Source organism: Sitophilus oryzae, unplaced genomic scaffold (assembly GCF_002938485.1).
Source record: "Sitophilus oryzae breed Bouriz unplaced genomic scaffold, Soryzae_2.0 scaffold_1440_pilon_pilon, whole genome shotgun sequence".
NCBI lineage: Eukaryota > Metazoa > Arthropoda > Insecta > Coleoptera > Curculionidae > Sitophilus > Sitophilus oryzae.
The window spans coordinates 1,837,447-1,849,814 of NW_022146105.1; the positions used below are offsets into that span (position 1 = coordinate 1,837,447).

The window sequence follows — 12,368 nt, forward strand, 5'->3', positions numbered from 1 at the left end:
AAACATAAAAATTAATATAAGATATTCTGTCAAAGAACAATGAATGGCGTAGATGGAAAACAGCTGAGATTGACATTGACATCTGTATGACATCTGTTAATGTCATTGGCTATACGTCAAATAAATGATTTTAAAGCCCCGTTCTCAGAGCTGCGACTGTCGCCAGCGACACGACAAAAGAACCAATCAGATTTGTACAAAATTTAAACAGCTGTCAATTTTAAATATAGTACAGCTCCCATTGGTCGTTTGAAGTGTCAATCAGTGTCGCTGTCGACACGACGCAGTTCTGAGAACGGGGCTTAAGACATGGCAAATTCTTAGAAAGTAAACAATAATGAGATTTAATTATAAAGTTATTCTTTTAATTTAGAATTTAAAAAAAACTTTATATTTATCATAAATAAAAGGCTGTATTTATTTTTGAGTGGCTCAGATATCTAGATAAAGTTCTTGGTGCTGCTCAGAAGGTAAGAACATGAATATATAAAATATATATTTGCTTACTACATACAAGTATCCTTTAGAATGACATCAAGGGTTGTCAAAAACAACTAGTGCAACAATTAATGAATCATATTCATGAGTCCCCAGGGCCCCCAACTCGACAACTAATTGCTAGATGCCTTGCTACGTTGTTCTCCGTTGGAGATGCCTTCTTACTTTTTGACACTGTGAATCAATGTAATGACATTCTTAAAAACAAGGACGATAGTCCTAGCTTCTTACCAACAAGATTGTAAGTAAATAAAATGATAAAGTGTATATCAATTCTTCTTTTGCATGTTCAAGTAATAATGGGATTGTTGTAAACCATATGAATTTATAAAAATTATAGTTAACTTAGTTGTTACTCATGCTGTGTGAATGTTTAGAGATACAAAAAATAAATTAAGTATTCTTCTGCTGCAAATCCACTAATGGATGTTCGCGATCACATTAGTCCACTCTTATTTCAGATTGTATGGAGTCATTCCATTGTCCTCAGTCCCGTCCACTGTCTGATGTTGCAAAGCAATGACATCCTCTTCCTGCCGATTCCTCCCTTTTCCTCGATCTTTCCTTCATTGATCAACTGAAGGAATTAGTATCTATTGTTATGTATTACATGACCCAGATATGCTGCTTTTCGGTGTTTGATTGTGTCTAGCAGTTCGCGGCCTTTATTAATCGTTCTAAATGTTTTAGGGCAGCAATTTGCTGTGTAGGAACAATGTATGAAAAATTAGGGAGAATGATGGGTAGATCTTATGAAGAGACAGTCCAAATTTTAGTAAAATCATTGCGAAATGCTGAGTCACAAACAAGAATTGAAATAATGCTTACACTTGAAAAAGGTACATGAATATTTTTACATCAATTATCACTTGACAAATCAACTACAAAATATTTGCAGTTTGTGCTGGTATGGGCAGTGCAGCTTGTAATATACATAAGGATGTTTACAAAGCTGCTAGGCCATGTTTGATTGATCGTAATATGGCAGTGAGATGCGCCGCCTCAAAATGTCTTTTGGAGTTGTTAAAACACGCGCCATTTTTACACGGACCCGAATTAGAAAGCTTAGCGACCTTGTGTTTTAGAGCATTTGATGGCTCTAATTATGAAGTTAGATGCTCTGTAGCTAGGCTACTTGGTCACTTAATAGCAACAACACAACTAGGACAAAAAGAATCGACCGCAAAAAATGGTTTGTAATAAAAATAAATCTACTAATTGTTTCCTAAATGTTTAATAAAAATAATTCTAGCGATACCAGCAAACAAAAATTTAAAAGTATATTCTCTGGATGAAGCCATGGGAATTTTAATGTCTGGATTTCTTAGAGGAGGAGTGGGTTTTTTAAAAGGCACTGGAGAAATTATTAAGGGCAGTTCGGGTGTTAATAGAGAAGTCAGAGTTGGTGTCACACATGTGAGTTATTTTTTTATGATTCGAATTCCTATAATTTTTTATATTATTTTAGGCCTATGTAAATTTTGTTCAAATATTAGGCAGTTCATGGTTAGAAAAAAATATGAAACTGTTTCTTTGCCATGTATTGTATCTAGTTGCTAATCCTAAAGCTGCTTCTTCTCATGTTGATGCGGTTTATTCCCGGAAATGTATTAATTTTATATTGAGAAGCGTTTTTGGTAAAATGTTTGGAGAAAAGGCACAAATAACTGCTTGCAAACAGATTGCTCAAATTATAGTAAAAGAAATGAATAGCATAGATTTTAACCCAGAAAATGCGAAGGAATTTAATCAGGAGACTCTGTTTAGCCAGCATCTGTTGGTATGTTCTCTACAAGAGATTGGAAGTCTTATCCTCAGTTTGGGAACTACAGCTCATGACCTGATCACTGATCAATCCCTAAGTATATTATTAATGTATTTCAGTTTAGAGTTGATAATGCAATGAAAATATAATTTTAGATGTTATTGATGTAACTATGAGTGTTCTTATACATCCATGTCAAGCTGCCCGACTTGCAGCTGCATGGTGTCTTAGATGCATATGCGTCGCTGTGCCGAGTCAGATTTCTCCTTTAATTGGTTAGTTAAAAATAGTTTAAGCATAACTACGTAAATTTCATTAATGTCGATTTTAGATCGGTGTGTGACAGGTATAGAACAATACAGAAGTTCACCAGAAGCTATTTCTGGTTATAGTGCTGCTTTAGCTGCTGTGCTAGGAGGAGTCAAGTTGTCACCTTTGGGTGTTCCCCATACCAAAGGAAAAGTAATATTTAACACAGCAGAAGAATTACTGCGAAGCGCAAGTCAAAACAGTCGCTTGTCTTTAGCACGAACTAGCGCAGGTTGGCTATTAGTAGGAGCTGTTGCAGCTCTAGGTCCTGCAGCGGCCCGTCCACTCTTGCCCAGAATGCTTCTGTTATGGCGGAACGCCTTCCCTCGTTCCGCCAAAGAGCTAGAATCAGAAAAGGCTCGTGGGGATGTTTTTACCTGGCAGGTTGCCTTGGAAGGTAGGGCAGGCGCCTTAGCTGCAATGCATAGTCTCTTACTACATTGCCCCAGTTTAGCGAGTGGTGAGGATTCTGGAAGACGCCTTTTACAACCAGTAGAAGCAGCCTTAGCCATGCTTACAAGGTAACATATTTATAACTTGGTAGGTGTAAGGAACTACTTTTGTATTTTTTACGCCATTTTTGCAGTATATCGAGCGTTCTAAAAACATACGGACAACAGCTTAAAGCACCCGCTGCTATGGTGAGACTACGCCTATGCGAGACGTTGTTGCTCTTATCGCCACATTCATACGAAAGTAAGCAATATATTAAAATTATTTGACGTTCAATACCCAGCACATGTTAATTCAAGGTTCCTATACTCATCTATTACGAATGTTGGTTGCCGAATTTACATTAACGGAAAACCCTGCTAATACCACAACATCTCAGTTAAAATCGGTGTGTCACGCAGACGATGCTATACTTTTAGCAACTTGGTTACAAGAAACTGATCATGGCACTATTGAAGATCAGGTAGGTTACTATTGAATTTGACTGAAATTCTTGATATTTTTCTTGTAATAATGTATAACTCCTTAATTAAACAATATTTATCTTAGATGGAACCTAGTCGGAAAGGTGAAGGTGATCATGTGAGTAACATTTGAGAGTGTTTTATAAAGGCATCTTAGTTATTTCTGTTTTTCGTATTTTTTTATTATTCAATTTTAGAGAGCATGACTGTAGATTGTTTATATCTTATAGCTTCAGACACACAGTGCGGCGGGTTCTGGGGCCTTGGAACACGATCCTTGTTGCCTGTTCAGATCAGGGAATGGAGAGGCTCCGCCTGGACCTTTACCTTTAGGCGTTGCCGTCATTGATGCTGCCGTCTTACTGTTTGGCCAACTCTTCGCTCGTGTTACTCCACGTCATCGAACTCAAACCCTAGATCATTTCTCGGAATGTGTTCGAGCAGCTCGTAGTTCCCGTCAGGAGGCTGTTCAGTTGAATGTCTTTGCTGCTCTTTTAAGCGGTCTTAGAGGACTTGCAGCTGCCAAAGTACGTCTTTAATATTTTTTAAGCAACTGTATTCAATTTTAATTTATATCACTAGGCATCTCTGAGTAATGATGAGGCGAAACGTGCCGCCGCTTTATCGTCCGGTGCGTTAGCCGCTACAGGAGCACCGGCTGTCTTAAAAGCGGCCGCAGCGGAGACTTTGGGACGTCTAGCGCGTGCTTTGGCGGATCCTCGCTTTACAGCTGAACTAATCCAAGCTAGTATCGAGCGTCTAAGGACAGCTCGAGATGCCGCCTCAAGAACAGGTCATTCTTTAGCTTTAGGAGCGTTGCATCGTCATGTAGGGGGTTTGGGAGCGGCTAGACTGATGCAAACAAGCGTCTCTATTTTACTGGCTCTAGGACAGGACCGTGCTTCGGCAGCGGTACAGGCTTGGGCTTTGCACGCTCTACGGCTTTGTGCGGACGCTGGAGGACCCATGTTCCGTGGATTTGTCGAACAATCTTTAGCTGCAGCTCTGCGCTTACTTCTAGAGACACCACCAGCTTCTGTTGACGTTCACCGGTGCGTAGGCAAACTTCTTTCATCTCTCATTACCACAATAGGACCCGAATTGCAAGTAAGATTGTCGTTATCACTTCAATAACTTGTAGGTTTCATAGAGCAATATTTGTATCTCTAGGGCAATACATCAACCATATGCATGGCCCGTTCCTCGTTCCTCTGCGCCTGTGCCGCTTTACAAGGTCATCCCGAGCCGGTAGTTCAAGCTGAAGCTACTGCTTGTCTTCAGCAGCTCCATTTGTTTGCTCCGAAACACGTCAATTTGTCTTCGCTAGTTCCTACACTTTGTGTAAGTATAAATTCATTGTCATAACTAAATCAAACATAAATGAAGGATTTCTCTTTTCAGAGGGCACTTTCAAGCGATCATCTACTCTTAAGAAAAGCCGCGATATCATGTTTGAGGCAATTGGCGCAGCGGGAAGCCAAAGAAGTATGCGATCTCGCTTTAACTCTAGCTAGTGAAGGGCCAACTGTGGAAGGCTTGATCATTACCGAAACTGGTTTACCTGGAGTGTTCTTCGGATTATTAGATACCGAAACTGATGCAGGTTTAATTAAAGATATACACGATACCATCATAAGTATGTTGCACGTACTGGCAACGGAACATCTGCCTCAATGGTTAGGGCTGTGCAAAGATGTTTTAACTGTAGCTTCTGAACCTGGAGAGGGGGATCAACGATCAGGATTAGATGCCGTTCCTGAAGATGATGACCAAGAACAATTTCACGCTGAAGAAGACAATCAACAACGCGCTGTGCAACCACGTTGGCCCACGAGAGTTTTCGCCGCGGAATGTGCACGGAGAGTTCTTTCCGGATGCACGGCAAAACGGCTAGCCCCTCAGTTACCCGACCTTATTCGAATGGCATTTATAGCAGCAACCAGTGATTCCGATCCCCTAAGACTAGAAGGCTTAAAAATGTTAAGAGAACTAATCGATAAGTTTGCTATGGAACCTGAACCCGAATTTCCAGGGCATCTGTTATTAGAACAGTTCCAAGCACAAGTAAGCGCCGCCCTGAGACCTGCCTTTACCGGCGATACTGCTCCCCACGTTACTGCTGCCGCATGTGAAGCCTGTTCTGCTTGGATTGGGGCTAAAGTAGCTAGAGATGCAGCAGATTTGAGACGAGTTCATCAGCTGATGGTGTCGTCGCTTACAAAGCTTGGAAAACCGTCTGCGGCAGGAACCTTACTGTATAACGAAGCGATGATAACATTAGAACGATTGGCCATATTGAAAGCTTGGGCAGAAGTATACATCGTAGCGGCTGGAGCTAGAGGTCCTCCAGACGCTGGATTACTCGACTTAGTAAAACCTCAGCTGTCAACATTAGCTAATCACTGGTTAAATGCGTTAAGAGATAGAGCATTATTAGCTTTACCTCCAGAGTTCTCTGGACAATTGCCTCACGACGGCGGGGCATTTTATACCGCTGAAACAGCAGAAGCCGCAAGGTCTCACTATGTCGCTGCTTGGCCTCCCCTTCTACTAGCAGCTGCTCTTTTGCTATCTGCTCCAGCGAGCACAACACCCCTTGAAGATGAATCGAATAACAATCCACAATCTGACTACTTTAGACTTCTTTTTGGCACGTGTATAGAAGCCCTTTGCGGACCCCGAGGTACCGAATCTCCGTATATAGTCGATACATGCCTCAGGGCATTAAAAGCCATACTAGAAGTTAACAGAACTAGAGAATTGCTACTTGCAGATTCCTCGTTAGTTGTAGAATTGTGTAATGTTCTGCACCGATTAGTTCTTACCCAGGATTCTGTTGATTGTCAGTTTTTGTGCATGGGAGTCTTGCAACAAGTTCTCAAAGCCGCTACAGACCGATTGAATGACGAAAGAAATCGACAAATAGATGGAAACGAAACAAGAACTGTTGAAGAACGCGATAAGCTTGGAGAAGGAGGCAGCAACGGAGAGTTGGATCCGCATAACTCTCTGGTTTTTGCCGCTCTTGAAATATGTCTGTGTCTCATAGTACGGCAAATTCCAGCCCTTAGTCCCACTCCGCACCCAGCAATGACTGGAGCGTCAAGGTGTAGCGATTCTCACCTTTTAACTGCCGCATTTACCGCCTTGGGGGCCTTGCCGGGTCTTTGTTCTCTTCAGGGCTCGTTAGCAATACTTCCATCTTTGTTATATTTAGGAACGGGAATTTTAAAAGAAGCACCTTCTGCTGCTCCTGCCGCCCTACAACTCCTGAGGGCTTTAGCGTCGGATTCACGTGCCACTGATGCAGAGTGGTGTCTTCTTCTACAAAGTGCTTTAGCGAAAGTAATAGATCTTGCCAAGATGCCAGGGCCAGATGAGGCAGCTCCTCTACTTGCCATTGCTGTTTTTATTCTACACGCACCATCTATGGTCGTCGCAGCACCTAATCTACAATATCCTTGCTTAAATCACTTCCGCCAGTGTTTACAAAGCCAGGATGCGGCTGTGAGTACTATACAGATACAGGGTGAGAGTGGACAGTTTCAAAAGTGCTGTTGGGAATATCTGAGACAAAAAATTCTTTCAGGAAAACCTCAAAGGTAGCAGAAGTTTTTAAACAAACGTACAAAAGAAGGGGTCTGTCCTATTAGAGGAGAAGTAGGGTGATTCAAAAAAGTACCTCAAGGATTTCCCATTATTTTTTGTCTTAACTCCCAATTGCTACTGTTCAAATTGTCACTCTGAGAAGCCGTTTACACATTTCATAATAAAATACTATTTAACTCTGTTTCAGACTAAACTGAAATGCATAAAGACTTTAAAGTCTTTGTTTAGTCATCCACAAAAAGCTGTGGCAACGCCTTATATCCATTCCTTAGCCCCTCAGTTAGTCGAGTTTTTGTACTCAGAAAAATCGAAGAACATGGCATCCAATGAAGACTTCTGTATCACAGTAGAAACGATTAATGCAGTTGAAAGTTTAATTGCTTTAGCCGAACCACATAATAGTAAGTATATTGTGCGTAGGCTGTTCACAATGCTACTCGAAATTTAATGAAATTACTATCAGGTTTTGAGGCTGTCTAATTTATATTAAAATTTAGATATGTTCAAGGTTACACGCATATAAATAAAATTTATGTCATTAAGTAAATTAATTAATTGTTACCTTCCATTAATATTTTATTAAATAACGTAATGTAATTTATATCAAACATTTTTTTTTAAAATAATGTTTACCGATATATTTTTCAACTCATGAATTTTATATTCTAAATTGTTTTTCTCTTTTTCATCTTGCATAGGAAATATTATGCAAGGCAAGTATTTTTTTCATACTGTTAAAAACTATGAATGAATTTTACGTTAAAAACGCATTATTTTTCTAGGAATTCAGATGCTGTCATTGCTGGTGCCTGTTCTGGTGAATTATTTATTGCAAAACCCTCATGAGAAAACTCTAAATAAATACTTAGTATCTTTGCACGATGTAAGTTTACAGAAACTGGTGAAAATTGGCCCGACTTATCCAAAGGTAACTGATAATGATCAAGTTCGATATTCTATATACTGATACACTAATACTTTATTCAACAGGAATTTAAAAAACTGATGACCAGCTCTTCAGACCTCAGAACGAAATTAGAAACCGCCATAAGGCGTAGCCAACAAAACCACATTAAGATTAAAAACGAAGTTAATATTAACAACCAACCCTTATCTATTCCTACGCCAAGTATAAAATTGAAAACAGACTTCAGTAACTTCTCTTAAGTTTTTAACTAAGTAGCTGCCTGTTTTAGATAATAATCATGTGTCAAAAGGATATTTTGGTTCAAAATCCTATTAGAGGTAACTTCTGAATTAAATGTTTACTAATATGGTATTAATTCATGTTTAGGGATATATACTTCTAGGACAGAAAGTGATATTGCTGCGACTTTTTTTATATAGACAAATCAATTTGACGATAATAATGAATTACAAGATCAACAATTTTGTAAAAAAATAGTAAAATATGTATGTATGAGTGGCCTAAAATGGGGTTATATAATTTTGAAAAATAAATTTATTTTCTTTTAATTGCTAAGGCTCTAATTATGTATATATTTTAAATTATTTGTTATTGCTTTCTGTCTTAGAACCACTCTTTTCCTTTATACAATTTTTTTACAATTTACTTTTTTATACGAATTTTTAACTTTATACCAAACCTTAAATTAATATAAGTTTTACTCCAATAACAACTACTGTATTTAAATTATTTACTAAAATTTGAAATGCTAATTGACTTTTCTATAGGTTGCTAAATATGTATGCATACTTTGACAAACACGAGTTATTAATTCCGACATACAGGGTGTCTCAGAAATAAGTGCAAGTATTTTAAGACGTGGTAGCATTAAAATAGCGGTGGCAAACTTCTGATGGCAAGCTGATGTAACACTTAGCCACAGCCTAAACAATACTTAGTGTTCTTTTTAATTTTACCACCCTTTACCTAAGAACGCAACACTAAACTTAGTACGCTTCACCTCACTGTGGTTCTGACAACAGCAAACTTAATTAAATTTCACTTCAATACAGTTTTAGACAACACTACACTCAAGTACAGTTAGTTACTTCTTGAATACTTGTACAAGTTTTCGTTCTGTTGAAACACGTCGGTTACTACGTAACATAAAAAAACATTAAAAACAAGAACAAACCGTCTTTTAGTCTGTTTTTTTTTCCGGAAATATTTTTTTTCGCAAAAAACTGCATGGGCGTTTTTCTGGGGTCTAACTATACTACCATCTAAGATACTACCAGTTTAAATACTTGTACTTATTTCTGAGACACCCTGTATATACAGAATTTAAATTTGTTTTCTTAGTTTATAAACAATAACCAGTTAGCAATATGTGAAATATATCAAATAAATAATCAATGTACGTAATAGACTGAGCAACTATTTAAATTGTTGGAAGCAGATTTTTTGTAATCATGAATATAATTTATGTGATATTACTGTAAACGAATCTAATTTTTTTATATAGAAAAAAACCTTTATTTATATTCCAAAAATGTATTAAACATAATATATAACAAAGCTTCAATAAACTTGTTTATTTAATTTAAATCTTTCATAGCCTCTTTATTATAATAATAAAGTTTAACTTTATTTTATTTTATATTCGAAGCTGCAATAAGAACAATTATGAAACCACAATAATAAAAAAATCCCCAAATAGCAAAAAAAGAAATTTTCGAAACTTATAATACAAATGGCAAAATGGCTTTTCTATTTTTGGGATAATTTGGAAATTCCTTTTTATAATTTCTATGCTTTGCTAAAGCCCAAACAGCCATTTGGTACAATCCAGCTAATCCAAAAAGTCCAGCTAAAAATTAAATACATAAAATACTGCTAACTGTTTTCAATATTCATTTTACCAGGAATGCAAGAAGTTAAAATGGTAAAACCTAACCAAGCTCCAAATTCGTAAGTGTAATTAGGGCAAGATACGAAATTATACAGCAAAGTCAGGGGATTGCCATTTGGTACAGGAATTTTCCGTACTTTTGTACCCTCAGGTCTCAAATTTCTTAAAAGTATATGAATACTCAAATTTCCTAATTCAGATACCTGAAAAAAGAATTGCAGATTAAAAATGGGTATTTCAGTTTAGTTGTGTTAAAAAAAACTCTTACAGCAAATAAAGCCAAGCCACAAATTTGAAAATAGAGCGGTGGTGGAGTAAAAAGTGGGTGGTTAACATGATAGGCCACATATAATGCAAATCCCCAATAGTAACCACAATTCTTAAAAAAATTTCTTATTGGCATTGTACCATGAGAAAAACGATGAACAAACAATGTCTCAAGAATTCTTTTTACATAATGCGCACTCCAACAGCCTAAAGCTATACTACAATGCAAAAAATGTTAAGTGTTAAATAGGTACTTAATACATATAGTATACATACATTGCAGTTGTTGATAAAGAAGTTCCTTGAGCCCTATCTCCGTAGAGTATCCAAGGCCTTAAAGCTACCAATCCGTACACTAATAGAGGACCGCTGTATTCAAGGAGGAAAAGTGTTTTCCAACCAATTTGAGGTCCTAAGTCTTTTACATATATTTTTCTGGCATTACTTATTGATGGAATGGTTAAATCATCATTAATATCTTTTCCTTTAGGTTCAGATCTTATAGACTGTCGATCAACGTTAAGTTTAGGGTAAATACTCGCAATCTGCTTTTTGATATCCTTTACTTTTGTATTTTCATCGAATGTAATAGTTCCTATTTGTTTATTAGTAGTTGTCAATACTTCGACCTACAATTTCACATTTTAAAAATTAAATTTTGTTAAAATAAATATAACCTACCTGAACCATGACTGTTAAATCAACTGCTTTGAACAAAACTAAATTGTTTAAGGAATATTTGCCTTTTTAATGAAGGTAAATTAAAAGCTATAGGCAAGGTTAATTAGCTCGTAGTTTTACGACGAAATCAGGTTTTAAACAACTGCTGACCATTGAACTTTACGAGTAACTATGGAAAATAGTAAACCATATAACGCTTGGATTAATAAGGAATAAGGCTATACTGGTTGTGCAAATTCGGATTTTAAGTAAATATTTCCGGTTTTCCAGATTTTTTTTTACAAAACAATTTTTCACACAAGTGTCGCCCTCTGTTTTCTGTTATACATAAAACAAAAGTACGAAGAGAGTGATATCAGAAATGGGCAGAACAATCGAATTATCGATATCGATCTTTAGTATTATGCATTTTGCAGTCTATTAATAAAATAAAATCATAGGCATTCTTGTAACTAAAATATACTAGTTTATACACAATTATATTTAGAAGAAAATTTTGATTTATGTGAGAAATAAAATAATTTACCGAAATGTCTATTACACTATGCACCTTATGTATTAAAATATAAAGTTCCCACAATAGTAATTAGTAGGTAATATTCTTGTGTATGCATTTACTATATAAATAAGGGTAATATAAAATTGCATAAAGACAAATATTATATTTATTAGTATAGAGAAGTTAAAAGGACTAAACCCCTACAAGTATGCGAATTTCTGCATTAAGTTCATCAATATACAATTATTATTGAAGGGTCCAGGGCAAAACAGGATAAGCGCCATTTTACTACTTTTAAGGGAGTCCTAGACGGCTGGTGGTTATCAAGTTCTTTCTCTGTATGTATTTTTACTAGGCATATATCATAGGATTTAACAGCTGGTGGTCCTGCAGAGTTTATAAGCGCGTCAGCGATGGTTATGAAATGAAGATCGCTGTCGTTTTTTATGGGAAATGTCATCGATCATTTCCTAGCCAATTGGACGCCTTTTTTTCGATTATACGGTATAATATTGTAAAACTCTAAAATTAAGAAACCAGGGCTAATCACGTTTTTCTCCTGGACCCTTCAGTAAAATTTAGTGTTGAAATATTCTAGAAGTAGTTTTAAACTGATTAAACAATATTTATCAGTCTGAAGTGACATCAAACCTTGTTGTTCATCAGTTGATATGTTGCATTCACCGATAAAAAATCACTATACAATTTTTAACTATCACGACAGAAATTTGATTAGTTACTGATACAGGAACATTTACGGTTAAATAAATATCATATGCGTGTTATCTGTAATAAATAAAAAACATAGTAAATTGAAATTCTTTAATATAATAAGGGTTATAAAAAATAACAAAATAAAATTACTTTTCTATTATTACTAATAACAAACTGTATCATTTTTATATAAAATTTGGAGAACATAATTTTTGTGCCTTGAAAACGGAAATCAACGAAATAAATAAATGCAAGGTAGCAGAGAAAAAATAGAACTTTAATATGTAATT

At 36.4% G+C, this 12,368-nt stretch overlaps 2 protein-coding genes across 2 annotated transcripts; one reads left to right on the top strand and one right to left on the bottom strand.

The window, feature by feature from the left end:
- The first annotated feature begins 39 nt into the window (after positions 1-39).
- LOC115876581 (HEAT repeat-containing protein 5B) lies at positions 40-9,590 on the top strand. Its single transcript, XM_030892398.1, has 19 exons — positions 40-84; positions 411-470; positions 528-739; positions 1,189-1,337; positions 1,397-1,690; positions 1,751-1,914; positions 1,967-2,360; positions 2,419-2,538; positions 2,595-3,093; positions 3,159-3,268; positions 3,325-3,488; positions 3,575-3,607; positions 3,720-4,016; positions 4,072-4,596; positions 4,660-4,830; positions 4,891-6,996; positions 7,286-7,499; positions 7,881-8,026; positions 8,089-9,590. Exons 1-19 carry the CDS (start codon positions 40-42, stop codon positions 8,263-8,265), a joined length of 5,880 nt encoding a protein of 1,959 aa, XP_030748258.1. The 3' UTR covers positions 8,266-9,590.
- Positions 9,540-11,212, bottom strand: LOC115876726 (probable very-long-chain enoyl-CoA reductase art-1). The gene is made up of 5 exons (XM_030892630.1): positions 10,866-11,212; positions 10,461-10,813; positions 10,186-10,402; positions 9,928-10,120; positions 9,540-9,875 (listed from the first exon to the last, which is right to left on the bottom strand). The coding sequence occupies exons 1-5, from the start codon at positions 10,872-10,874 to the stop codon at positions 9,748-9,750; spliced, it is 900 nt and encodes a 299-aa protein (XP_030748490.1). The 5' UTR covers positions 10,875-11,212; the 3' UTR covers positions 9,540-9,747.
- Positions 11,213-12,368: the final 1,156 nt, after the last annotated feature.